Source organism: Crocodylus siamensis, chromosome 4, assembly GCF_052110815.1.
Source record: "Crocodylus siamensis isolate JL-2025a chromosome 4, ASM5211081v1, whole genome shotgun sequence".
NCBI lineage: Eukaryota > Metazoa > Chordata > Crocodylia > Crocodylidae > Crocodylus > Crocodylus siamensis.
In genome coordinates this window covers 202,597,519-202,622,376 of record NC_143398.1, presented here as the reverse complement: position 1 = coordinate 202,622,376, position 24,858 = coordinate 202,597,519, and the positions used below count along the sequence as shown (strand labels likewise).

The window sequence follows — 24,858 nt, the reverse complement described above, 5'->3', positions numbered from 1 at the left end:
TTACTGTAAATGTAAAGCCATTCCAATTTCACAGCTTGTTTGTTATATATGCAGTAAATAGTTTCAATCTGGCAATCAGATGACTTAACAAATACATGTTTATATTATAGTTCCTTAGTGTAATATAAGAAAAACTCACAATAAAGAATATGCGTTTAAACTGCTTCTTCAAAAAAAACCCAAAAAACTCTGCGGTTTTGTTTTTAATGCATCATTATAGTTAATAACTACATAAAATGCATAAGACTCATAAATAGTGTATAGCTAGAAATAAATAATATCGATTAATTTTGCTTATTAAATTTAATTTGACAACAGGAGCGTACTTTAAAAAAAAATACTGTATTCAATTTTATCAGGGAAATATTAATAGGATCACAAATAATTAAATGTATTCTTTGATAAAAAGTATACATCTAAGCCTACAGTTGGTTTAACACAAAACACCACAAACGGCAAAAATAATTTACTGTATCTTGTTTGCAAAACTTGTAAATGTAAGCTGCATACTACAACATGCAAGAAATAAACAAAAAAGGCTTTGACGTTGTGAATAAAGATTTATAAATTTTGAAAATCAAATAAGACTTAACAAAAATGGTAAACCAAGGTTTCTATCCATAATGCCTTGACATATTCTTAGCTGTTAGTTTGCCTAAAAGAATCTTTTTGTTGGAGACATTTCTCTGTAATCATTAAGTTTCTCATTAAGGTTCTTTCAGTTTAAGAGTATTAAGAAATTAAATGTTTTATTTTTGTGAATAAATACTCCCTATAAAGTAAATGGGCAAAAAACATACACCATTCTGATATATTCTGCTCATTCTTCATTCAGGAGACAAGGAAGGAAAGAACAAATATGATGAGTATCCTTTTACCATCTCATTTAAAGTAGATGAGCTATCACTGAAGTGCACATATTAGCTAAATTCTAATGAGAAAACTAATGAGACTGTTAAATTTTAAGTCTAACAACCTTTGTTTTTCTTTATGTTATTTCTATGCCTTCTCTGAGTGATTGCTTTTTCCTATGTGATATTAAAAGCTTTTACCACTCCTATGTTTCACATCTAAAACTTCATAAAAGCATAATACTGTGTGATTTATTTTTACACTTAACCAGCTAATTTCTTGTCTAACTAAACAAAAATTATTTGGAGCTCCTGTCTTGAAGTTCTAATAGGTTATTTTAATCCTGTGGGACAGGACAATCTAAGGCAACAGAATTCTTATCCTTACTTATTTCCCATTTTTTATATTCATCACTACTCAGACTTAAAATGAATGCATTCTTCCTGAGAGCAGTTACAATGATTTGTTTTCCAGAAATGAAGGACTCCTTTCCCCATTCCCTTAATATGGAGGTCAGCATCATAAGGTCCACTGTATCTGGCCCATTGACATGGGGCTTTGATGACGTTTGGTGGTATGGGACTTTAGGTGTGGGCACTCTCCCCACCCTGCGGTGGGGAGAAGTGTCAGTTGCAGACAGACCCTAGCATGTGCTCACCCACTCACTTCTGTCCTGAGGTGGATCATTCTGGCTTGGAGCTGGGAAAGGTTGCCTATCATTGTGTTAAAGTGTGACAGAGGGGACAGAGAAGAAACAGCCTGTATTACCTCCTCTCCCCTCTTGCAGTACTCTGCACACTAAACCAAGCAGAGAAGTGAAGCTAGACAGGATTGCTGTAGAAAATACTTCTACTGTTATTACTTAGCATACTGAGGGTTGGGGTAGAGGCCAAAAAGGAAGTTAATAAACTGATGTTTGTCGTGTATGCTCCTGACCTAAAAGGATTTTACAGAATTCATATCTCAATGCTGTTTCTCTCTCACCCACCGATGACATCTTGGAGTGACTCTTTCAGCTATCTATGGTACAGCTGTCCAACTGGTGATGACCCACAAGGGTTTACATGCAGTAGGCCTCTTCAAAGCACCAAGCATTTGCTTCATATTTGGATTTGGCTAATTCAGAGGGACAGTGGCTCGGTTTGGTGTTTCAAATCACTGTCCTGATTCGATTCAGCCAATTTGGATTCAGAGATTCAGCGCTGATTTGGAGATTCGGCCCCCGGTGAGGCCATAAAGCCTGCCAAGTTTCAAGGAGATAGGTGCAGGGGTTTGGAGGAAACTGTACGTTAAGCAAAACTCATGACATGGGTGACACTGTGTGTGTTAAGATGCAGCAGGGTGAAAGCTGCAGACCAGCTAGCCCCTGCTGAGGCCACAAAGCCTGCCAGCTGTTAAGGAGATAGGTGCAGGGGGGTTCTGGGGCCCTGCACCCCTAGGTGCTGACAGGCATATCTGTCAACTGCCCATCAAGAATGGTGGCAGTGGGATGTGGGCAGGGATAGAGCCCTGTGTCCCCGCCCCCCATCTGGGCCTGCTCCCTCCCTCCCCGCCACAGCAGCGGAGGAAAGGGAGGAGCGGGCCCAGGCCTGATGCAGGGCAGGACCGGGCTCGAGGGTGGGGAGAAGCTGGGCCACCTGGAGGGCAGGGGAACAGGAGGAGCTACTTGGGGCTGACGCAGGGGAGCGGGGGTGGGGGAAGAGTGGGCCCAAGCCCAATGGGGGGAGGAGGCTCGCTCCTCCCCTCCCCCTGCAGCTACCGTGTTGGGCTGCACCAGGCTGGGCCAGACCTACTCCCACCCCCCACTGCCATGGCGGGCTGGCTTTTCCCCTGGCTTGGGCTAGCTTCCCCTCCCCCCCGGCTCAGGCTCAGTCCTGCCTGGCCCCAATGTCACTGCCAATGCCATGGCACACTTGATCTCTCCCCCCCCTGACATCAGGCCCACTTGGGGATGGGAGGAGTGGGCTTGTGGCTGATGCAGGGGAGGGAGGTGAGAGAGGAGTGAGCGAGGGCCTGAAAGAGGGAGGAGGCCCGCTGCTTCCCTCCCCTAGCTGCTGCTGTGGCCACATTGGGCTGGGCCCACTGTTCATCCCCCCCGCCATGGCAGGCTGGCTTCTCCCCCCCTCAGGCCTGCTCCCCCACTTGCGTTGAGCCCAGACCCACTCCCCTCCCCACCTCCGGCATTGGGCCCGGGCCCCCCGTGTTACCTGCAAGGAGCACTCCCCTTCTGTCCATTGTGTTGCCGCTGCCTCCAGGGAATAGGGTGGGAGGGGCCGAGGCCGCCCCCCACTTCAGTCACCTGTGTCCCCACCATCATGGCAGTGGGGTGCCTTGTCGGAACACTTCTTCACACACTGACTGGCTGTTTGTCAGCCAATCAGAGAGCGAATAAAGTGTTACAGATGGGCAGACAGACAGACTTAGGCTTTTATAATATTAGATATCTGATTCTCAAAATCTATAAAAACTATAAATCTTTTCCAGTCTTTTTTCCTAAGAACCCTACATCTTTTGCAAAAGACCTGCCTCTTTATTGTCAGCTTCTCTATTTTGGCTTCTCTATTAGTAGAGATAAGGTTCACTGATAACAAGACAGTAAGTTTGTCTCTCCTCCCTCTCCCAAAGCCTTTTAACACAGTGTTCTCAGCCTTCAACATTGGGGGAAAGACTGAGTTAAAAATATTATCTGCCTCAAAGTATTTTACAATGTAGCTACCCAGTTTTACACATTATAACACTGCTGAATTCAGGAACATATTTTTGTCCTGGTGTTAAGAATCATATTGAAATTACTGACAAACTCCCTGACCTCTGCACAGTAGCTCTCATTTTTCCATCATTACAATTACAGCAAAGAAACTGTATTCTGTAAGAACAAAATATACTGCAAATAGAAGTCACGATGCAACAAACATGTTTAACTGTCTACATGTGCAGTAGGATTTAATTCCAAATAACAGGGTTATTCACTATTTGGAAGATCAAAGAATCTCCACTTACCAATTTAGCCTCTGACTGCACTGGCTGTGGGGAGGAAGGCCCTGGGATTCCTGGGATACTAGGCACCATGGTGACAGGTCTAACAAGCTGACAAGAAAAGTTGTAAAAAGTGAAAATGACAAAAACAGTATGCCAGCATCACACATGGTGTATGATACTAGTGCTTACCAGAGACATAAGAAATTCTATAAAACTGGATTCTACCGCTTAGATATTTAAATTGCACCGCTCGCTCCCTTTCATAGCAAATTTAAGTATTTCTAACTAGTCAAGGCCTGTTTAGAACAGTAACTAAAATCTTTATCATTCTAAATTAGTAATAAACCATAAAGTAGTATAATAATTACAAAAACCTGCATCATAAAATCAAATGAAGTCTAAAAATCTTCCTGACATTTCTGTAATTATAATAAAAGAAGAAACCTGTGTTTTCCAAAATAAGTAAGTAAAATGTGTCATGTGTAAGCTTACTGGAACTGCAGCAGGGACATGAACATTAGAATTCGTGATTGAGGCAGGAATAGCAACAGGCATGGTTTGTCCATTAGGAAGATGTAACAACAGAGGAAAAGGCCCTGGTACTGGCCTAAAAAAAGAACAAGAGAAATAAACATTTTAAAAGGATACAAGTATACAGAAGTTGATGATTATCTTACCTCTTAATACAAAACTTGATATATTATTAATTTTGTTTTAATCCTGTCCAAACTTAACATTTCTTAAACTCCTGATTAGACATCAGTAATAAACATGCAGAAATTTGTGGAAAGATAACAGTGTAAACTTACTTTGTTGTTGAATGAGGGATGTAGGGAAAAATAGTATGTAATTTCTAAATTTTAGGAAGATTTACTATACTTCAGAATTATAGGAAAATTAATAAAAATGCAGACTGTGAAGGAGAGAATATCTTTTTCAAAATTTCTAATAACTTGTTTTACAAAGATGTACAACTTACACTATTGGTCTGTTAGAGGACGGAGCCTGGGTAATGACAGTGCTAGAAGTTGGCGAAGGTATTGCCTGCTGAATAATAACACTTGAGTCAGAACTTGCAAGCAGTACATTAGGAACCTGTAATGAGGCTGGACGAACTATCGTTGAAGTAGGCTGTGCTGTCTGCTGCAGTGGCACTTCCTAGGTAAAAGAAAAAATTTACCATTGCAATTACAGATCATCAAGGCAGTCTATATAGTGAATATAATTTACAGAATTGTATAAGTACCTTTTCACATTATATGAGTTACAAAATGCTGAATTAGATGAATTATGGTATTTTAAAAAACCCACCTATTAATCTCAAAACACTATCACAATTTTATGAAAACCTCTTGTTAATCCTACAGTAATATCACTACTACTACTACTACTACTAACTAAGGGTCTACTCAATTCATGATTCTTCGTATTTCAGGGAAACATGAAATATGGGGTTGCCCGCAGAATCAACTTACAAAAATAAAAACTCCCAGTAGCAGCCAGCAATCCTTGCTGTTGCTGTGGCCCAGCTTCGCAGGCCGTTCAAGGTTGGGGGGAGAAGGGGGCTGGCTGGCAGGGCGGCACCAAGGGCAGCAGTTGCCTTGCCAAGGGCTGCTCCACCTGGCATGAGCTACATAGAAGATGCCAGCCACCCTCTCATCCCTCCTTCCCCCATAGGGATATGGACACCTACCTTGATGGATTGTTTTTATTAAGGTAAGGATAAATTAGAATTTCTAAACTTTTGTACAGTTCTACATATAATTTACTTTGTTGTATATCATGTATGAGTACATCCAAGAAATATCCATGGAATTTGCTATTTATACCATAAACAATCTGTGAAAATTGTTTAGTTTCTCCGTGATTTAAGCAGACCCCTAATAATAATGCTGTTCCAATCGGGTGTTGGGTATTATGACAACAAGCCCAGAAAATTGTCAGTCAACATAATGTTACTGTTTGACCTGTTCTTGGTAAACAGACTCTTTCAGAATGCTCTTTATTAGTTTCATAATTCTCTTTGCTCTAACATGTTGACTTGATAACTAAAACAAAAGGGCCATATTAACAATAAAAAACAAAAAAACCTATTTATAGCACTTACTTCTGTTAAAAATAATTTTCTCATTTAACATAGGCGCTGTAGAATGAAGAATCTCTCATGAGATTCAATAGTTCTTCCATAGTCTTGAAACATACTAGAATATACCCACACTAACTGCTTGACAGAGGGAAAGATTTGAGAATAGAAGATCAATTCTTTGGTAATGAGCAAGAAGTGTTAGGGAACCGAGTTAGGGACAAAGTTAGGGAACTTCTGGAGGGATTGGATGTGTTCAAATCAGCAGGTCCAGATGCTCTCCACCCCAGGGTTCTGAGGGAATTGGCAGAGGTTATGACAGGGCCCCGGCACAGCTTTATGAGCACTCATGGTGCTCTGGCCAGGTCCCAGAAGACTGGAAGAAAGCTAATGTGGTCCCCATTTTCAAAAAAGGGAGGAGGGAGGACCTGGGCAACTATAGGCCCGTTAGCCTGGGGAAGCTCTTTGAGAAAATTATCCAGGAGCACATCTGTGAAGGACCAGCAGGGGGGAGGATGCTTTGGGGCAACCAGCATGGGCTCATTAGGGGCAGGACCTGTCAGACGAACCTGATTGTCTTCTATGATCAGGTCACAAAATGATTGGATGCAGGTGTCACGATAGATGCAGTCTTTCTGGAATTCAGGAAGGCCTTTGACACTGTCTCCCACCCCATTCTCATTAAAAAGCTAGGTGACTGTGGCATTGATGGCTACACAGTCAGATGGATTGCAAATTGGCTGAGGGCCTGCACCCAGAGAGTGGTGGTAGACAGCTCATATTCGACTTGGATGAATGTGGGCAATGGAGTCCCCCAGGGTCCTCAAGTCCATACTGTTCAATTTCTTTATTAGCGTTTTGGATGAGGAGGTGAAAAGCACCCTGTTCAAATTTGCTGATGACACCAAGGTTTGGGGCAAGGTGGGCAAGCTAGAAGGGAGGGACAAGATACAACTGGACATGGACAGGTTACAAAGGTGGGCAAACGTGAATAGGATGGGATTCAGTACTGACAAGTGCAGGGTACTAGTAGCACTTGGGCAGCAAGTATGCCTACAGGCTGGGGAACTCTGTTCTCGAAAGCACAGTGACAGAAAGAGATCTTGGAGTCATTATCGATTCCAAAATGAACATGGGCCGCCAATGTGAGGATGCAGTCAGTAAGGCTAACCACACCTTGTCATGCATCCACAGATGCATCACAAGCAGGGCCAAGGAGGTGATCCTCCCCTGTCTGTGCAACGCTGGTCAGGCCATAGTTGGAGTACTGGGCGTACAGTTCTGGGCGCCACACTTCAGGAGGGATTGTGGCCAGTGTCGAGAGGGTCCAGAGGAGGGCCACACGCATGATCCAGGGGCAGCAGGGCAGACCCTACAAGGACCTGAACATGTTCAGCCTTCACAAGAGAAGGCTGAGAGAGGACTTGGTGGCTGTCTATAAACTTACCAGGGGAGACCAGCAGGGAATGGGAGAGACACTGTTCCCTCGAGCACCTCCCGGAGTAACAAGGAATAACAGCCACAAGTTGTCTGACAGCAGGTTTAGGCTGGACTACTTCACAATTAGTACAGCTAGAATCCAGAACCAACTTCCAAGGGAAGCGGTGCTGGCTCCTACCTTGGGGGTCTTTATGAGGAGGCTTGATAATTACCTAGTTGGGGTCATATAAGCCCAGTACTCTTTCCTGCCCATGGCAGGGGGTCGGACTTGATGATCTACTTAGGTCCCTTCTGACCCTACATCTATGAATCCAAGTAAATAAAACTGACAAAGGTTGTAACTGCCAATCTCAGGATTATGACAATCATTAAAAATATTTTAAATAAACCCATCCCCCCATAAGCTTTGCAAGAGTTGCAGAAACAGTGTTTTCCTTAAACAACATGGGACCCTGTAAACTGTGCTATGGCAGTTAAACAGCTAACTCTCCACTAGTGAAGCAACATGGCAGACTGGAAATGATATGGCAATGTTAATTTTTACAAAACATAAAAACCTTTAATTTTACTGAAATATCAAAAAGCACAACAAAAATGATACATATATTAAATGCATATTATATTCCCTGGATCAGGGGACCTGACTAGGGTGATTGAGAGCAAACCAAGATGGATCTAGGATGAAAGCCCGCTAACTGGCTAGGGACAGGCATTCAAAAAGTTGGAGCCTGAATTGGTCCAATCTTTGCACTTTAGTCTAACCTGGCTAGACTGAACCAATTTGCAAGTGAACAGATATTCCCTCTGGACTGAGAACATGCAGGCACATACCTGCAGCTGCTCAGGCCAGGAGCTGGGAGGCACTTAAGTGCATCCTCTGCTGTGACGCACGGCCAGCCTCTGCAGTAGCTTGAAGTGAATTGGTTAGGGAGGGGTTTTAATCCCCCTCCCTGTTCCACCAGCACAGACCCGAGCCAGGATTTGCCTTGCGCTGCTGCAGTGGTGGGGTCGTGGCCAGATGCTGACTGGCATATGTCCCTGAGGCACAGGGGGCAGGAAGAGGGGTTATTCCCCCCTCTGCCCCCTTGGGGCCACATCCAGGGTCTGCCAGCCCCGACTTCCACTGTTTGCTCTCTGCCCGGGGCAAGTGGCAGGATAAGCACCCTCCTGCCCTCTCCAGACTTTCATAGACATTTGGGCTGGTAGGGACCTCAGAAGATCATTGAGTCCAGCCCCCTCACTGAGTCCAGACGCTGGAGGAAAAGGGGAATAACTTCTCTCCCTACCCTTTCACTTAAGGGGCCCTGCTGCCCAGCCTCTGGCTGTGCTCCTGCTCTGCCACTGGAGTGGCGAGGGGGAAGGACCCTTGATAGAGGCAGCACTCTCTGTCATGGTGTCTGGGGAGCGCAAGCCTCTTTCTGGCAGAGGGACCATAAGCTGGTGGTCAGAGCTACTGCAGACTGTGGGGTGAGTGTTGGCACTGGGATTTGGAGCAGTGGCCATAGCCCCACCACCACACAACCTGCACAGGCAGCAGCAGCTTTCCCCAGCCTGCAGCTCGGCCCCCTCTGCAGAAAAGAGGCTCAAACTCCAGGACAGTGACAGGGGTTGCAGCCCCCATCATGGTCGCTCACCCCTCACTGCTCTACCAGCAGGGCCAGGGAATGGCCAGAGGCCAGCCAGCAGAGCCCCTCAGGCAAGGGGACTACATCAAGGGCCCTGCATCCTCATCATTCCAGCGGCAGGGCCAGGGTACCAGCACAGCCCCTTAGGCAAGGGGACGGGGGGGAGGTTATTCCCCACTCCCTCCCGTGTCTGGCAGACTCCCATGACTCTCCCTGTACAGGAAGCACATGGTGGTAACAGTCAGGGAGGGCAGACCCTGGCTGCAGTTTCCCAGGGGCAGAGGGGGTGAATAACTACCCCCCCACCCCCTCTGCCTCAGGGGGCTATGCTGGCCAGCATCTGGTCAGATCCCTACCCCCGCAGCAGTGGGGGGGGGGTGGGAGGGGAGCACCAGGCAGACCCCGGCTCAAGTCCATGTTGGTAAGACGGGGAGGAAGGAATTAAACCTACTTCCTGGTCAGACTACTGCCGGGGCTGCTCCCCTCCACCCCCGGCTGGAGCAGCCAGCAGAGAAATGCAGGTCTATACTGGTGGGCCAGGGGAAGGAGGCGGGGAATATATCTCTTCCCTGCTCCCTTCCGTGGCCAGCATCTGGTCAGGCTCCCCCCTGGTGATAGAATGGTGAATTCTATTTGAGTAGATTGGGGAATTTATTTAGAAAATGATCCAAGAAATATATATATTTAAAATATTTGAATGTAGTACCTATAATTCCAGACAGCTATTCCTTACATTTTAAAAACCCACAGAAAACCAAAATGAAAATATGTTAGGTATCTAATGCTGGAAAAAAGGTTAACTAAGCTAACGCCTTAGAAACTCATCAAGGCCTTCTATGCAGTTAACAAACTCTAACTACTGCCTATTGGATCCAGATCTTTGAGAGTAAAGGCAAGCAGCTGCAAAGTGCCTGAAGTGGCTGACTGGGGAAAATCAGGGAAGAACTGCACAGGAAGTAATCTGCCATGAGGATTTCCTAATGGTTAACTGCTCATAAGCCTTGCAGGAATGGAGCTCTGACCCCGTGTAGCTTGTATGCACCAGGTGGCAGCAAATTCCTCCTTTAAGCATCCTTTGCCCAACATAACACCACAGCTTCAACCTATACAGACCATCAGCCCCTGAAACATCTGGCAAGTCATGTCACACACTTATTCTGTCCATGACTCCCACTGTCCTATTAATGGCAAAGAGTATAACAACTAGCAAAGAAACTCATTAATTCCCTTCTAGGAAAACAATATTGAAAAAGAAGCAGGAAAAAAATAATAAACTGGAAAAAAACAACAGGGTGGCAGCAGAAAAAGAAAAAAATTGCATGGTTATTCATGTATTTATTTAGTCACATTATGCGAAGTTATCTATACGAGCAAAACCTCAATACTGATGAAAAATGAGTAATGAAAACATTACAATATTAGGGCATTACAAATTTGGCTGTGCCTTCACTGAATTTTAAAAGACAACTACGATTATTTTTATACTTCTGATGTTTGGAGACTTAAAAAGTACGCAGTTATGTTTTTAATTGCCTATTTTATTAAATTAAATAATAGGCTTTTATTTAAAGGAACTCCCTAGAAAACTGCTTCTTGCCATCCAGAAACAGATTTCAAGCTTCAGAGATAATATGTTTTAATAGCCCATGCATGTTTACATGAGCTCAAATGCAACATTTGCAACTTACATTTTGTCTTATTTCCAAGCTATTTTCTTTCAACTAATGTTTTGAAAGACGCATGAGTGCTAGCTATACTTTGTGCTCTCTACACACAATTTGATAAGAGCTTTAACCATAAGTTTAAAGTTGAAAATGCTAACAATTGCAGATTATAAATGTAAGCAGCACAGAATGTAAAGGAAACATGCACAATTTTAAAAACACAAAACAAAACACAGCATACCGAGGCAATCAACTGGCATTCAAAAGATTATCCCAAAATTTCTTGTAGAGCTTTTGTATTTCTGTCAGAATGCTGACTTTTTAAAAGTAAGGATATTCTTTTTAGAAGCAGAAAGGATCACAGGGATGTATTGTCAGAGTCCTAAAACGATGCTATTAAAGCTGTCTTTCCTTTACAAGTTTAAACCAATTACAAAGTACCAAAAACCTAACTGAGAATGATTTCTTCTATCAATACAACTAAGTCTTCATCTCAAAACTGCATCTAAATACAAGTCCATATAATAACTTTCTAGCACTGTTATGTTTCATGTACAAATGGACACACAAAAATACTGTACAATGTTATAACTGAATACTACAGAAATAAATTTTTGGATATAAAATAGCTATATCAATTGGAGAATGAGCATTCTGACAATTCTTAAGCCACCAAACTGAACAGAGTTAAGATATACCTCTCCAAAGAGTATTAAGAAGAAACTATAATGTTTGTTTATTAAAAATCCCTGAAAGAATAAATTAGTTAAAAAATTTATTATTTTAAAGCTGAAAGACTTATAGGGAAAGTAAGGATAATTGAATCTATTTGATGTAGAATTTCAACTATTAAACACTGATGGAACTAAAAGGATCTCCCAAAACAGATCTGTCCACTTCTGAGCATCCACCCCTCTGCAACCCATGGGCTCCCTCACCCTGTGAACTGTGTGCAATTCCCAGGTTCCCCAACTGTGTGGTCTGTGACACTCTACCCCCAGGAATGGGGGCAAGAAGTAGAAGCTGGAGGAGGAAAGGGGAGCCTGCAGACCCTGCCAACATCAGAAGTTGTTGGGGGTGAGTGGTGGCCAGGCAGGAACCTGTGGGCCACAAGTTGGCCAGCCCCATCTCAGAAAATAGAGTAGGAAAAAAGAAATAAAATGCCAATTTAAAGATGATCGCATCCAGTTTTCTTATGTGACTAAAGATAATTAGAAGTCTGTTGCACATGCATTAATGGACTGCATATTCATAAGCAAAAATACTGCCACAACCAATCCACAGAACCAATGAAAGAGTGACAGCAACTTGTTTTTTTTAACCCAGCCAAGCCCTGCTTGAAAGAAATGTGCCTTCCCCACTTCAGTAAGAAAACAGGAGGAAAATACTGAACTCTCACAAGAGAGCAAACAGCATCACTCTGCTCACATCTCTTAACTTCACCATTCCTCATTCAGCAGCAACACATTATGCAGCTCCCTCACCACCAACTCAGTCTGTCTGTACAATCATACAACCAAAAATAGAGATAACCAGGAGCTACAGTACATCATTAAGCAGCAACAATTTTCAGCATTGTTTCCAAAATACAGTATCATTGAAATTTCAGCATCATGGGTGTGATGTATTTGGTAAAGAACTGCCAAAGAATTATAATGCTGAGGGCGGACATAAGTAACACTTAGAACAATTTAAATATGGCTTAAACCTGAAGCAGAGAGATACATAAGTTAGCTAAATCAGTTCAAAGCTATCTGAAACAGTTCAAAAGTGTACCTCAACCATCAAATACTGTTTTGAACATTTCACTGTTATGTGTGGAAACCAAACATTCTTTGACATGGGTTTAGTCAGTCCTCCCAGCATCCCATAATGCATCATTCCTCACCCAGTCCCTTTCTCCCCTGACTGTAGCAATTGGCCATTCTGGTATGGAGTTAGAACTCTACTGCCCCCCTTTTCTTCCTTTTGTTGGTACTCCCCTTACTTCCCCACAAAATCAATGAGCTCTCTTGCAGTTTCCTTGTACTGTTTGCTCAATAAAATCTATCTTTTCTAATAATTTGCAGTGTCCTTACTCCCTACTCAACCATGGCCCCTCCCCATGCCTCACTCAACTCCTGGGAGCCAACAAGCTTGGGGCCAAGCATTTCCTCTCTTCTCACCAAGTCAGACAAGCACACTGCAGCCTTTAGTTAACTGCAGGCTACTTACGTTTACTGAACTCCTGTATAGGAGAAAAGAGAAAGCAGAAAACTGAAAACTCTCTCGGCCACTCTTTCAGAAAAGTGAAAACACTCACTCACCCTATTGTGTTCTCATAACATGAGTGCAAGCACTCCACCCCTATTTTCCCACTCCAAGACATGTTGGACTGGATACTCACTCCCATCCCCTGTCATGACCACAGCACTTCACACAACTGTGAACTCACAAATAATCACTGACATTTTGGAATGGTTCAATTGTTATGTGCATCTAAGTATTTCTAAGTATTTCTTTTAATGATGGTAATAACATACAAAAGTAGAGCTATCATTTAAATCCTTAAAACTATTTTCTGGTAAATATCAGAGTGCTAGAATGCTTATTCTTGGGCAGGAAATAAGCTAATTTTGGTAAAAAGAGCAATAGAGGGATTTTAATTCATGAATTTACCTGTCTCAAAACAACTCATGAATGGCATCTTGAAGTAAATTATTTTAACACTTAGCCTGGTTCCTTTAAATAGCTGAACTTTTCCATTAAACAGTTACAAACAAGGAGAGTACTTGGAGGACGAGGTGTTGTGTGGCATGCTGCCCCTGGCGTTTCAAAAGTTGGACAGGTCTGCTCCAATTTGTAAGGTAAAGAACACCAATAATATAGATATAAACAGGGATCCAGATTTTCCTTGCCTGCAGTAAAATGCGGATTTTTCAAAACCCAGATTTTTCCCTTTGAAGAAGGAAACTGTGGGTTTCCCCTTGCAGACTGGCAGAGTTCCAGCCTACAAGGAGATACTTGGGGCTGGTGGAAGCAGGGGGAGGGCTATCAGAGGCAGAGGGTACTACATGCATGTGCACACATGTGGCTGGTAATACAGCCAGGCAGGGTGGTGGGAGCAGCCCCAGCAGCTGGATACAGGTAAGTCTGTGGGATGGGGTGGGGGGAAGAAGTGGGGTGGAGGACCAGAACTTAGGGACTGTGTGGCGGCTGCATGTGGCGGGGTGATGCATGTGTGGCAGAGGGGAAGGGAAGGGTTGGGAGGTGTGTGTATGTGTGCATGTGCATGCGTGCAAGAAGCATGTGTGTGCATGCCTCTGACACAACACAACACAGCATGTGACAGAATGTGTCAGCATTAAGCGAAGGCGTCCAGGCACTGGGGCTACAGCAGGGCAGGAGGGTCTGAGGCAGCACTCAGTGCCACCGGTGAGTCCAGCTCTGCATCACTGTCATCTGGGGCCCACCCAGAGACGCCTGTCCCTCCAGTGGAGGAAGTGGATGGTAGAGCCCTTTGGGGGCAGTGAGGGCTGGCAGCACTTAGGGTGGTGCCTGTGCTCTCAGGGTCAGGGGTGGGGTGGCTGGAGATGCTGCCTGTGGGGGTGGGGGCCAGGCCACCTGGCATGATTTGTCCCCTCCTCCTCCCTCCAGCTCACGCTTGAGCTGGACTGGCTCTGCTGCCACCTGCATGAGCTGGAGCACTGCAGCTACCACAAGCAGGATGGAGACCACTTGGAACCCCTTGCACTACCAGGGCCAGGGGACTGTGGGTCAGGAGTGAGGGGCAGTGGGTTGGGAGCAAGGCTGGGTGGGCTGTGGCTTGGGAGTGAGGGGCAATGGCATGGGAAGGGGCAGGGCACTGGCGTATCAGGGCTGCTCACTGCCACAAAGCAGTGGCCAAACAGCTGCAGCTGGACATGCATCCTGGTGAGTGAAGGTGGCAGGGAGAACTCAGATTTTCCATGATAAAAATACCAAAATCAAATGCCAAAATATATAGGTATTTAGAATTCATTTTATTAGAATGATTAAGGCACTGGCAGGCTTCCAAATTGCTTTAATATTGTAAAAATATAAATAAAACATTGTGTTCAACAGATACCTATATATATATATATAGATAATGGCATTTTATTTTAATAATGGAAAAATGCAAATTTGGGGGGGTTTAAATCAAATAATTTTGAATTTTTAACAGAGAAAATCAGGATCCTCAGACATAAAGAAGCTTTAATTATGCTGAAGGTGACCTCTAAAGGTTTTTCAGAAACTGAAATTTCTTTCCACTTTTTCCTAATTAATAATATGTAAATAGGGCTTTTAAAAGGCTTTGCTCTTAAATGTAGTAATATCAGGAGTGTTAAGTCTTGTTTCTCTCTTGTTTTTTTGGATGACCAGTGGGAGGTGTAAAAGATAAATCAACAGAGAACTCTTGTGAGCAAAGCTTAACTGTAGGGTTGAGGGCTCTGTATCTTTAAACAAGGCTTCCTGCATTCAAAATATTAACCAATATTCAGAGAAGCCGACAAAGCAAAAATCCCTTCCTTTCCTAAGAGTTTAATTTAGAGTTCACTATGAACCGATTACCTGAATGAGTCATGTGAGTAATATTAGTGTTCAGTATATAGCTGGATCATTAAAGTAGTCTTGATAAATGTTTTAAAAAGTCAATGCATCAGTCAATGTCCTTTATCGGTAGTAGTTCTGAATCTTGAAAAATAGGCTCCTGACCTTTTCATCACTGGTAGTGGATTCTGGATGAGGTAAAGGACTGTCCTGATGAGTTGTCTCCACAACTGAAGGCTCTTCAATTTTATTTCTTATGATTGGTGTTGCAAGAGGGGAGAGATCTAGTGGCATCTAAAAGAGTAAAAATGAAAATAAAACTGTTACTTATTCATAAACAAACACACAAATCAAATAAGCACCTGAGGAGTAAGGGCTCTACTCTAGACAAGAGCAGAGGTAAACCGAGCTTTGTTGTTGACTCTCCCCCCTTTTCCCCACCTCTCCACTGAACTCAGCAGCAGAGGAAAGGAGGGGACAACAGGAGGGCATGAGCAATGGTGGCAGTCAGGCCTTGGGCTCTGGAACCATAAAAAGCAGGAGACCGGGCCAGACTCTGTGCTGAGAACTCGTGTAATCACAGTCTAAACACGATGTGACCACGTTGCCAGGCCCTCTTTACCCCTGCCCTGGAGTACCATATTCCTCTCTAAAAAACAGATAGAGGGAAATAAGCAGTTTTGAAAAAAAAACTATTAAAACATTTCTAAAATTCTTTAATATCTATACTCTCCAGAAATAGCAAACATTTCCAGGATTGATATTGCTACACATATCAGCGTAGGATAGTGGAGGTGCCTGAATAAAAGCAAGTGATTTGGAAGTATAGTGGGCACAGAGAAAGGGTGAGAGGGATAATTGTTTGTTAAGCATAGGTAACGTTTTAGTAGGTCTTCAGTGCCTACTTCTACCTTTCTAGACAAAGAGAAGGCTAAAGGTCTGATCCTGCAAACCCTCGAGAAGGAATAAAATAAATGTAAAGACAACAAATTTAAACAAAGATAATTAGGAAAACAGAGTGAAACAAGTTAACAGATTCAAACATACCTTTCCTAAAAATTCAATCTGCAAATGAACAAGCTTTCTAGTATTGGTTCTGATGACCAACATTGTCTTTAGACCAAATGACTTAAATTTCACTTCACCTGAGAAAGTGAATATAATTATAACTCATTTAATTTCAAACTGAACTATTGAAATTATCTGGTAGCTTTCCTTTAGTGTGTTAGGGGTTCACTGATAGAGATTTTGGGGGCTGATACTGATAGCTGAGTTTTAAGGAGGCATATCAGCCAACACAGATCTGATTTCCAATATGTAGTCCTGCAGCTTGAAGAGCTGCATCCAGCTGGTAAGTCTGTTGTGATGGAAGGGGAGGGGGGAGGGATGGGGCATGGGGGGGGCACATTAATGCCCCTGTGAGGAAGGGAGTGGGGTAGGGGCAGGGAGCAGGATGGAGCTGCAAATGGCTCATCCGCGGGGTGTTGACTCCCACTGCTGCATGCACCCCCAGAGGGTATGGGGGTGGGGGGGCATTTCCATCTGCATGGGGCAGGGAGGTAGGGTGGGCTGCAGCTGTGAGCTGGGGCCAGGGCAGTGCTGCACTATTCCTGGCAGGGGCTGGGCTGAGCTGTGCTTGGGGCAAGTGGTGGTGCCACTGGCAAGGGGCTATAGGGGGATGGGACAGGAGGGACTGCAGCCACCCTGAAATTTGCTACAGTTCCCCCCTCTCTCCCCCCCCCCCCCAGTGCTGCCACCACCCAATCAGAGTGCAGCACTGCTTCCCCCACCATGCACCAGGAAGAGCCTGGCACAGTCCTGGCCTCAATCCGCAGCTGCAGCCCACCCATGCCCCATGCAGATCTGGAGGCACAGGCCCCCTGTGCTCTCCTGGGGTGTGCATAGCAGCAGGAGCTGAGCCCCTCCTCCCCATGCCCACCAGAAGAGCTACAGCTCCATCCTGTGCCCTGTCCTGCCTTGGCTGGGCTGGGCAGCCCCAGCCCCAGCCCCAGCCCCACTACCTCCCACACCACAAGGGTCTTGATTTACTACCTCTTTCCTTCCTCCCTCCCCTTCCACAACAGACTTCCTAGCTGCATGCAGTTCTCCAAGCTGCCAGGCTGCACTCCTTGCTGTCTGCGTGCTGTGCTGCGGCTGTGTGCATGCACAGGCATTTACTGGTCACATCAGGCCAATTCCGATACAGTCACTTTTCTTTATACTGGTGCCGATCCGATATCAGACCAACATATTGGCGCACCGGTATAGTGCTTCATTTCTTTAAATTCTGTATCTGATTTTTACCATCATTTAAACAAGGGTGCTCAACCCCACAGCCCATGGAGCCACATCATCCAGTTCATGGGATTTGTCACGGATCTCAAAATTTGGTAGCAGGGGACTGGTAAAACCTAATTGCTTCTCCCCTGCTGTCAAAATTTCTGGACCCACTGAAAGCCCTGTGGGCTACATGGCATGGCCCTGTGTGCTAGACTGAGCACATGGGACTGACTGGGCCAGGGCTGAGTGGGGCGGGGCAGGGCAGCAACAAAGAGCTGAGCTGTGTGGTACAGGGTAGTGTGAGGTGGCATGGAGCTGAGCAGGGCAGTGCAGGGAGGCATGGAGCAAAGTGGAGCAGCATAAGGCTGAGCAAATGGTAAGGAAACTGAGCATAGGGCCAAGCAGGGCAGCGCAAGGCCCAATCTGACCATACACCACTTATCCAGGCTGTGAGGCCAAGAGATTGAGCACCTTTGATTTAAATTACTAAATTTCAATTAGAGGCGTACTGATCTATTACTTGCATATTGGATCAGGACCAATAACAGGAAAATTAACATTACTGGCAATCAGATTTTTTTGGCTGATAATGTCACCGATAAATGCCCCCACTTGGGGCCTTAAGCTTTGCTGCCTTTCCCTTGGAAGCCCTGGTGCCTTGAGCAGGGGTGGTACTGGGGAGGGATTGGGGAGCTATAGTTACCCCAAAATTCCCCATAGTACCCTGTAGCCACCACTTCCATCGCCACCTGCCCCACTCTGAAAGCAGCCCCAGCCCAGCCCCCTTGCCGGGGAGTGGCTGGCACAGCCCCTGGCCCCCAACCCACACTATACAGCCCACCCTTGCCCTGGGCACAAATCTGGTGGGGAGGGTGCATGCAGCAGCAGGGAGCTGTACCCCTCCCCTCTCTGGATGAGCCTGCAGCTCCATCCTACTCCCAGCCCTGGGGTCACATTCATCACCCAGAAAGGGCAGCACCTGCCCATGCCCCACTTCCTCCCTCACATGAGAGCCTTGATCTGCCCTCCTCACCACAGACTTACTGTCAGGAGGCTGCTCTCCAAGCTGCCGGGCTGTATTCCTGTAAATTGGCTATTGGATCAGTTGGCCAATATGGCTGGTTAATAATTAGTTGTCAGTATTGGCCAAAAAATCTATCTGTACACCCCTAATTGAAATATTTGTTGAAATAATGTGTATAATTTTAAAGTGTTGTCTAACTACTGTGTATGTGCAAAACAATATTTATGTGCTACTCTTACCTCACTCACTCAAATTGTACTTTTTCCTAAAAAACCCAGGATCTTTTTAGAATCTCATTTACAGAATTCTCAAACACTCTTGGAGTAAACAGACTGGCTATACTGATTTCAATTGCTAAGGACCAGGTCCTTAAAAAGCTTGTCAATGGCACAATCCACAGGATTGTGGAAGTTAAGCAGGACTGGCTGGAGGATTGGTTTCTAAGCTTGCGCTTTTTCTACATAACATACAGGCATTTAGATGTTAATGAACAAGTTCATTTCAGGAACTGAAGATAAAATAAAAAACATCATTTCTGGACCATAATTTCCCATATAAAGTAGCTCATCTACATTATGAAAAGAATGGAAACTCTCAGGTCCTTGAAAAAACCTGTTTGCAGTAACTTCTCCATATTGCCAACATACTTTTTTAATGTCATCTTCTGAAGCCTTTTTGAATTCATTTTCAAAAGGACTTGCTAGCTCATTGAATAAACCCACTTCTTCACAGTTCTTCAAGAATCGAGTTGGTGTCGGTGTCTGATCTGAAATGAAAAATAAAAATATGCATTTTTTTTTCAAAATGACAATTAGTCAAATTAGCATAGGTATTTTCAGAATAAAAATATAAAAATACTGTCAATACAACAAGCCAACCAGTCATTTAATTTTTACTTTGGTTATTTATCCAAAAATACTAAAAGATGCTGGGGCATACTTTAGGGAAAAATTCAAATAAAAATCTAAACCTAACTTCATTTTAAAATACATTTAAGATCCAGCTTTTACTTGTGTTATAGAAGCCTGCTGCTATGTCATTCTACCTGAACTCACAATCACTAAGTTTAACAACCCATTTAATTTAAATAACTTCTAATAAAAACAGACATATAACTCTTTCTGACAACTAAACTCCAATCATTTTAGGTTTGGGTTTTATTTTTTACTAAGTAGAAAAAAAATAGTATTTTTGGCAGCTTAGGATATTTCTGCATTCATTTTTTCTTAAAAACTACTTTCTAATTAAAAATAACTTAGTAGACAGTTACTACATGTTTCATAACATATTGGCTTCTACACATTTGAGTAGAAAGTACTAAAATGACTAAAACAAGATACTTACCAGACACATGGGTCAATTTTCTTACCCTTCTGGTGTGCGTTATTTTTAATAAAACATGTTATGAGCAAACTTTTCAAAACACAAGAATGCTAATTCTCATCTTGACAGACAAACCATTTACTCAGCCTGGGTGTTATTAATAGATATAAAACTCAATCCTATGACTGGGCCAGCATTGGACTATAAATTACTGGTGTGGGGGTTGGGGGTTTAGAGAAGAGTTACCTTCTAATTCCTCTCGGCCCCCTTTCAAATAGACTTTAATAAGTACCAGGCTAGTTTGGAGGCACAAGAGGTTGCATATATAAAAAAATCATATTAAAAATGGTATTTACATTAATAATGGTAATATTTGGAAGGTGGCATTCACTTGCAGTTTTGGTAATTGGGAAGACTTTTTCATTCCAAAACCCAGGGACAAGGTTGTAAAGGGAGATATGACATGTGGTTAAAAAGTCTCCCACGCCTCCGAGGCATACTCCTTTCCCTCTTTTGTTCAGGTCAGTCAGAAGGGGTACTGATGCTCCACCTGCTGGAGACAAACAACTGAGGTTTGTGAACTGGTTAGCCCCTTATAGCAGTGGTTTTCAACCTTTTTTTTATTTGTGGACCCCTAAAAAATTTTGAATGGAGGTATGGACCCCTTTGAATGGTAAGTGTGGGTATTCACATATTGTTAATTAATCATAGTCATCTTTTGCGGACCCCTTGGACATAGTCTGTGGACCCCCAGGGGTCCACTTGCCTTATAGTATACATAGAAGGGAGCTACCATCAAAAGTCTAAGTTTTATCTATCTCTACCTGTTGACTACAAAGATTTTTTCCCAAATTCCTGGACTAGTACAGCAGATCAGATTAAGAAAAAAGGGGCCCTAGTTTCAAAGTGTTGAGAGGTCCTCTTGTATGAATACCCACAATTAAAAACAAGGAAAGACAGTGTTTACAGGGTCACAGTTTGTTTTTGCATCCTGCCATGCCAGATATACACGGCAGGACATATGCTTTTTAGGAACATACAACTGCAGAATGGGACAGCCCTGGATCAGAGAACTAGTCTCCCAGTCCAGGACTCCCCTTGCACCTAGACTTTTAAATACTCAATGAGCAGCTGGCACTAGGGAACCTGGGAATGTCAGGCTTTCTGGCACACCTTTCAAGGGACATAGGGTGGCCATGTTCCAGAGCAAGAGTTGCCACCTGACAGACCTCCCCCCCCCATCAGGTGATCAGTGGGACCATGTAGGGGGCAGCAGGTCTGAGACACAATCACCCTCTGTCCCCTGAAAGGCACACCAAGAGATTTAAAGCTGCATGATGCATTTAAAGCCACATGGCTTTAAATGTCCTGGTATGCAGAGTACACCAAGTGCCTTTCAAGCAGCAGGGGGTGGCTGCGTCTTGAGGCAGGTAAACCAGGCTGGGGGCAGGTCGCTGTTCTGAGACACAGCCACATCCTGCCTCTTGAAAGACATACCATACAGTCTAGCCATGGGAGGCAGCAAGGGATGGCCACAGGTATACATGAGGCTGGGCAGCATATAGGCAACAAGAAGCACCTTCCCAATCTCAAGATCTTGCCCCTGTATGATCATGCCATGCATTCAAATTAAAGCATGATACAAACTAACCAAAGATGTTCTACATTAAATAACTTGCACATGTGGTGTGCTGATATTTACGGTCCAATTAACATGCTAATGCATCATAAATATAATGTATTCCAGGGGGCATAGTGACTACTGCCCTTGATATTAAAAGATGTGTTATTTGTACTAAAGTTATAATAATCATAGGAAATATGGTGAAGATAGTATGCCAAACCTTACTGATTTAAAGGATGTGTGCACAGTGAAATTAAACTCACAGAAGACTTATTGACATTCTGGCATCTAGTCTATGAAAACATTCCATACTAATTTTTTATATTTTGGTTAACATGCATACTTCATTTAGTTCAGTTAGCACTTATACATTATTAGTTTTTATACAATATCAGTATGAGAAAGTAACGTTATAAAAGATTTCAGTGATAGTTATGTGACGGTGTGTGAATATCACATAAGTACTGGATTGGGGTAAGGAAGGCAGATGAAGAACTCTTCCATTACTTAACTTCCAATGACTTATGTGACAGGTACTCATTATTTTTAATTGTACCACTGCACACAGTATTATAGGGGTGTACCAATAAAGATTTTATTGGCCAATACTGATGGCCAATTACTAACGAGCCATATCGGCCGATACCAATACAATAGCTGATATGCAGCCTGGCAACTCGGAGAACAGCATCTTCCCCAGTCTGTGGGGAGGAAGGGGAGAGGGAAAGGGGAGGGGCGTGGGGGGCAGAGCAGGAACAATATCCGCAGATCAAAAGAGTGAAATCTGATCTGCCCTCCCCGACGCTCCTTCCCTCCCCACCACAAACTTACTGGCCAGCAGATCCATCAGAAAGAATCTGACACAGCTCCAGGCCCCAAGCCCACAGTAGGCAGCCTGCCCTCTCCCCATGCAGAAATCCAGGGGGCACATGACCCCCATGCCTCCTCCGGGAAGTCACACAGCAACAGGAGCAACACCCGCTCCATTCCCTCCCTCAATTCACCCCCCATACCCCTTCCCTCCTGCACGCTCCTCCCGCCTCCCACAGACTTACTGGCCAGACACTGCTCCCCAAGCTGCCAGGCTGCATTCCTGGCTGCATGCATGCTGCAGCTGTGCACATGCATGTTGCATTTATCTGTGACAATATTAACAACACCAGCCAAAAAAAGCTGATTGCTGATAATGTCAATTTTCCTTTTATCAGTGCTGATACGATATAGATCAATATAATCAGTGCACCTCTACAGCATTTATATTTTTAAATGGCTACCATGAATACAGTTTCTGTGTCTCTCCTAATAAAAGAGCACCTTACAAACAAGGAAAGTTGAAGAGAGGGACTGGAATCTTTGTGTAATTAAGTAAGTCTTTTCCACCGCTGGAAAAGCTTCTCATTATATTCCTGGAGTAGTTACATGTACATTATCCCTATAGAACTTAAATATTTTCAATGATCCACTAGTAATTGTTTGGGTCTTTACAAGTCACAGACATACAGGAAGTTTGGAAGGCTGTTTTTTTTGAGAAAAAAAGAGTAATAAACAATAAAACAAAACAGAAGAAGAAAATATGACTCTGACAAAGAAAATGCTAAGAATTCTGATGCGAAAGCCTGAAGACACATATAGTTTGGAAGTAGTTTAGATTTAAACAAAAACTAAGCTACATTTACCTCCTTTCTAAACATCTATTTACATTAAACTACTACTGATTAATTTCCCTGAGGCAACTGAAATATATAAAAGACATTTTAGAAAAAAAAAATCTTTTAAACCAAGCAACGAAGAGCATAAAAAATAGTTCAACACACAAAATGTTTACTCTGGTTTTGTACATTGGCTTTAAAGAGGACAGATACCAGCCATCCTAGGGGTATTAGCATGAAATACCTGCTACTGGGGGTGGGGATAGATGGCCCTTGAAGTCCCTTCCAACCTTCTGATTCCCTGCTACCTGTTACCTTACCAACAGGTGACAGGGAAACAAGTGAAAGCCTGTTTGGCTTGAGAAATGGCTATTTTGGGATATATGCATCTCAGTGCAGTTTTATTTAACTTTTTACCCAGGATAATTCCAAGCTGGATATAAGGGAGCTATGTCAGCCTATGGCACCAACTCTTATTCCATACCGATATTAACTTTTGTATGTCCAGAACCTAAATTTCAGAATTGGTTAAGCATAGCAACAGTGCTTTTGTATGTATGCTTAGACAGTTAATAAACTACTACATTAGTAAAAATTAAACCCATATTTAAGCTGTGTATGTGTCAAAATAAGTGATTTATAGGGAAATAAAATGGATAAGCACTTGTCAGATTGTACTATAAAGTAATCCTATGGTATTTGCTTTCACCGATTTATAGAAATTACAGTATGTACAGAAAATAAACAAAATTTGTGCACATTCCAGGAGAAAGATGGATAAGCCATTAATAAAAATATATACTAACCAGCCACAATGACACTGTCATTACGAGCTGGACCAAATTTCAGTGTCATCTCATGTTTATGTTTATGGACAGCCAAATGATCTTCGTTGGTAAAACGCTGTGGCAAAAAGTTTTAAAATAGAGTTAAAATTCTGAATGCGACTGAAATGAAATAAGGATATGGAAAGTCATTTTCACATGTAAAACCACCATTATTACCAAATTATCAGCTGACTTTTACATGGACATGTATCTGATTTGGTCAGAAAGATTTCCAGGTAGGCTTTTCTCACAGACACTGTGGGGCTGAATGAAACATGTGGCAGTCCATTTTCTTGAACTATACCCACATAATTTGGTATTTTTAACCCTACCCTTGGGCAGCTTTCAGTGGATGTACATTATAATCTTTCATCTCTCTGTGCATTCTGCCTGGGCTAATTTTGGAAATTTGGCTGTGACAGCAAGCTTCCTCATTTGTAAGGCTATTTTAAAGTGCTTTTAAATCCACGTACAAATTATGATTTTACTCTTAAAATATTACCTAGGAAACTTAGCCCTGGCTAGAAAGAGGGAAAAGAAAACACCAGCAGGGTAACTGAACCAAGACTCAGTTTTTATCCCTTTTCTTGAACAATGAAACAGTAGAATTCAAGGAAAATGAGTCACTGGGTCTCAGGAGTTGGGGCAGCAGGCAAGCTAGTTAGTTCTCAGTTGACCCCAATTACCTTAGTGGGTCTAGCTGTCCAGCTGCCTAACTAGCTCTAGCTAACTCAGGTTACCTACAAAGGTAGGGCTCCCTGCAGATAAGCAGCCGCCTTTTCAAAGCTCAATCTATTTAACAGGATAGATGGCTCTGTCTAGCCTGGGCTTCTGAATCTTAGTTTCCTGATTCCTGCCCACTGACTTCTAGTTTCCCAATTCCCACTTCCTGGCTCCACCCCCCCTGCACTCCTGGTTTCAGTCCAGACCCTGTTTC

General features: G+C 43.4%; 1 protein-coding gene across 4 annotated transcripts in view; it reads right to left on the bottom strand.

Moving 5' to 3' along the window:
* Positions 1 to 24,858, bottom strand: part of ATF2 (activating transcription factor 2) — a 75,824-nt gene that overhangs the window by 34,410 nt on the left and 16,556 nt on the right. For 2 of the 4 annotated variants that reach the window (XM_090045427.1, XM_090045424.1), the window contains exons 6-10: positions 19,146 to 19,264; positions 15,360 to 15,488; positions 4,811 to 4,989; positions 4,324 to 4,438; positions 3,853 to 3,939 (exon numbers count right to left, since the gene is read on the bottom strand). In XM_090045427.1, the coding sequence (XP_089901553.1) occupies positions 3,853 to 3,939; positions 4,324 to 4,438; positions 4,811 to 4,989; positions 15,360 to 15,488; positions 19,146 to 19,264 (629 nt within the window). Of the gene's footprint in view, positions 1 to 3,852; positions 3,940 to 4,323; positions 4,439 to 4,810; positions 4,990 to 15,359; positions 15,489 to 19,145; positions 19,265 to 20,177; positions 20,375 to 23,900; positions 23,998 to 24,858 lie in introns of those variants that run through there. The other 2 variants (XM_090045425.1, XM_090045423.1) reach the window with 2 other exon arrangements.